The 2130-nt window shown below is 61.2% G+C and overlaps 1 protein-coding gene across 2 annotated transcripts in view; it reads right to left on the bottom strand.

Annotated features, from left to right (window-relative positions):
• LOC103799961 (diacylglycerol kinase beta-like) overlaps window positions 1-2130 on the bottom strand; it is a 15146-nt gene that overhangs the window by 7421 nt on the left and 5595 nt on the right. For both annotated transcript variants that reach the window (XM_009072319.1, XM_009072320.1), the window contains exons 10-17: window positions 1811-1899; window positions 1343-1459; window positions 1131-1229; window positions 890-1003; window positions 729-802; window positions 536-610; window positions 363-448; window positions 54-156 (exon numbers count right to left, since the gene is read on the bottom strand). In XM_009072319.1, coding sequence (XP_009070567.1) covers window positions 54-156; window positions 363-448; window positions 536-610; window positions 729-802; window positions 890-1003; window positions 1131-1229; window positions 1343-1459; window positions 1811-1899 — 757 coding nt within the window. The remainder of the gene's footprint in view (window positions 1-53; window positions 157-362; window positions 449-535; window positions 611-728; window positions 803-889; window positions 1004-1130; window positions 1230-1342; window positions 1460-1810; window positions 1900-2130) is intronic.

Below are 2130 nucleotides of genomic sequence, written 5' to 3'. Positions count from 1 at the left end.
CTCCCACCCAGGCACACTGCAGGGTCCCACGGGCTGACCACCCCTGCAGTGCCCGCCCCACCTCACCTCCTCCCCAGCGCAGGCACCGCGCCAGGTCATTGCCTGTTCCCAGGGGCAGCACAGCCACCGGAGGGTGCTTCGCCAGGTTCGCCTTATCTGCAGTTCAAGGGGGAAGAGAAGTTTGGGGCTGACAGAGCTCATTCCCTGCTCCTCTCCATGTCCCTCCTCGGCCAGCAGCCCCGGGTGATGCTGTTGGCAGGACTCCCACCCTGCTTTCACTGGGGGAATATCAGAACTTGCAGCAGATCCCCAAGGATGCAGAGAGACTATGCTCTGAAGGAACACAGCCGTCCCTTGCTCACCTATGCTGTCCAGGATCCAACCCACCGTGCCATCCCCTCCGCAGGCCAGAACACGGAAATCTGGAGTGTCCCGAAAGAAGTTCAGCCTGCAGAAAGTCAGGAGAGACAAGGGGTGATGCGGGGGAGCAGGAGCTGGGGGAGAAGGCAGAGGATCACATGCAGCATCTCCATACCCCGGTGCGGGCCCACCACGGTCCAGGTTGTACACTTGGCGTGGGTTGAGCAGGTAGTGAAACTTCCGAAGGACCCTGGGAAGGGAGAGGCATGAGGAACACCATGGAGGTGTCCCACACTGGCAGTGATGCCTGAGGGACCAGCAGCCCCCAGCCCCAGGGGGATGCTCTCCCTGGGCAGGACTCCACCTACCGCTCCCCTTGCCTTCCTCCGCTCTTGGGGTTCACCAGCACCAGGAGTGGGTGAGTCCCGGGCCGAGCACTGATCTGGAGGGCAGAAAAGGTGGCTGTGAGCTCCTGCCTGCTGCCAGGCTCAGTGGCAGAGCTCACCTGCAGCCTGGCACACGAACCTACCTGCAGTCCTTGCCCATCCACCGTGGTGGAGTTGAACTTGAAGGCCTGGGTTTCCTCAGGACTGGTGCTGGCAGGGGAGTCACTCTCTGATCGTCGGCAGTGGGACTGCCTGTCCTTTGGGGTAGCCACACTGCCCAAACAGGCAGTGCTGGCAGCAGGGTCAGCCTCAGTGATGCCCTGCTGGGTCCCTATCCCCAGCAGCAAGGAGGGAGTCACTTACCAGGACACAGAGGACACTTACCAGGACAACTGGGCAGATGTAGGATGGCAGCAAGATGTGGTCCCGCAGTGGGCCCCCGTCGCACTCCGGCTTCACGTGGGAGGCACATTTGTTGTGGAGCTGGAGGGGTGGAAAGAGGGGATATTGAGCAGAGGACACCTGCCCTCTCCTGCTCGTGAGCCTCTCCTGCCCAGGTGGCCACACAGGGAGGGCCCCAGGCCCTGTGCACTCACTGTGACTTGGCACCAGACGCAGTGCAGGCCGGTGATGCCCTGGTAGCACTTGATGCTCTTGTGACATCTGTCGCACTTGACAGGGGAATTGCCCTCGATCCAGGTGTGCTGCATCACCTGCAAGGCATGGAGGGGCCCTGCAGGCACGGAACCCACTGACATCTCCCTCCTGCTAAGGGTGGCTTCTCCTTGCAGGGATGCTGACTGATCCAAGCCAGTCCCTCCCATGGCCGCCTTCCTGCTGCTCCGTACAGCACATCAGGGACACCTCTCCCCCACCCAGAGCCGTGGCAAACCTCGGGGCTGGGGTCCTACAGGTGCCTGGGGACAGGGAACATCCTGCCAGGCTTTGGGTGCTGGGAATGCCCGTGAGCTGCGACGGGCAAATCCCAGGGGAAAAAGCTGTGGGGGACCAGAGCAGGAGACTGAGGGGCCAGGAGATCCACAGGCTCAGAAGTGCCTACTCACGCTGGCGTTTCTCTTGGATTTAACGTAGGTGCTGATGCAGGAGGCAATGTCTTTGGACACACACCTCTCATGGACCGTGTACTTGCAGACTGGTGAGAAAGAAGAATCACAGAGCCACAGAATCATTTAGGTTGGAAAAGCCCTCCAAGACCATCAAGTCCAACCATTAAACCAACACTGCCAAGGCCACCTCTAACCATGTCCCTAAGCACCACCAAGAAGGTGGTGAGCACCAGTCCCCAGCATGGGTGCTGCCTCCTCCCTGCCTACCCCGCAGCACCCACAGGGCTCAGCACGAGCAGGGACCAGTGCCCCCTCCC

This window comes from Acanthisitta chloris, unplaced genomic scaffold, assembly GCF_000695815.1.
Source record: "Acanthisitta chloris isolate BGI_N310 unplaced genomic scaffold, ASM69581v1 scaffold24373, whole genome shotgun sequence".
Lineage (NCBI taxonomy): Eukaryota > Metazoa > Chordata > Aves > Passeriformes > Acanthisittidae > Acanthisitta > Acanthisitta chloris.
This window is presented reverse-complemented; position numbering and strand designations above follow the sequence as displayed.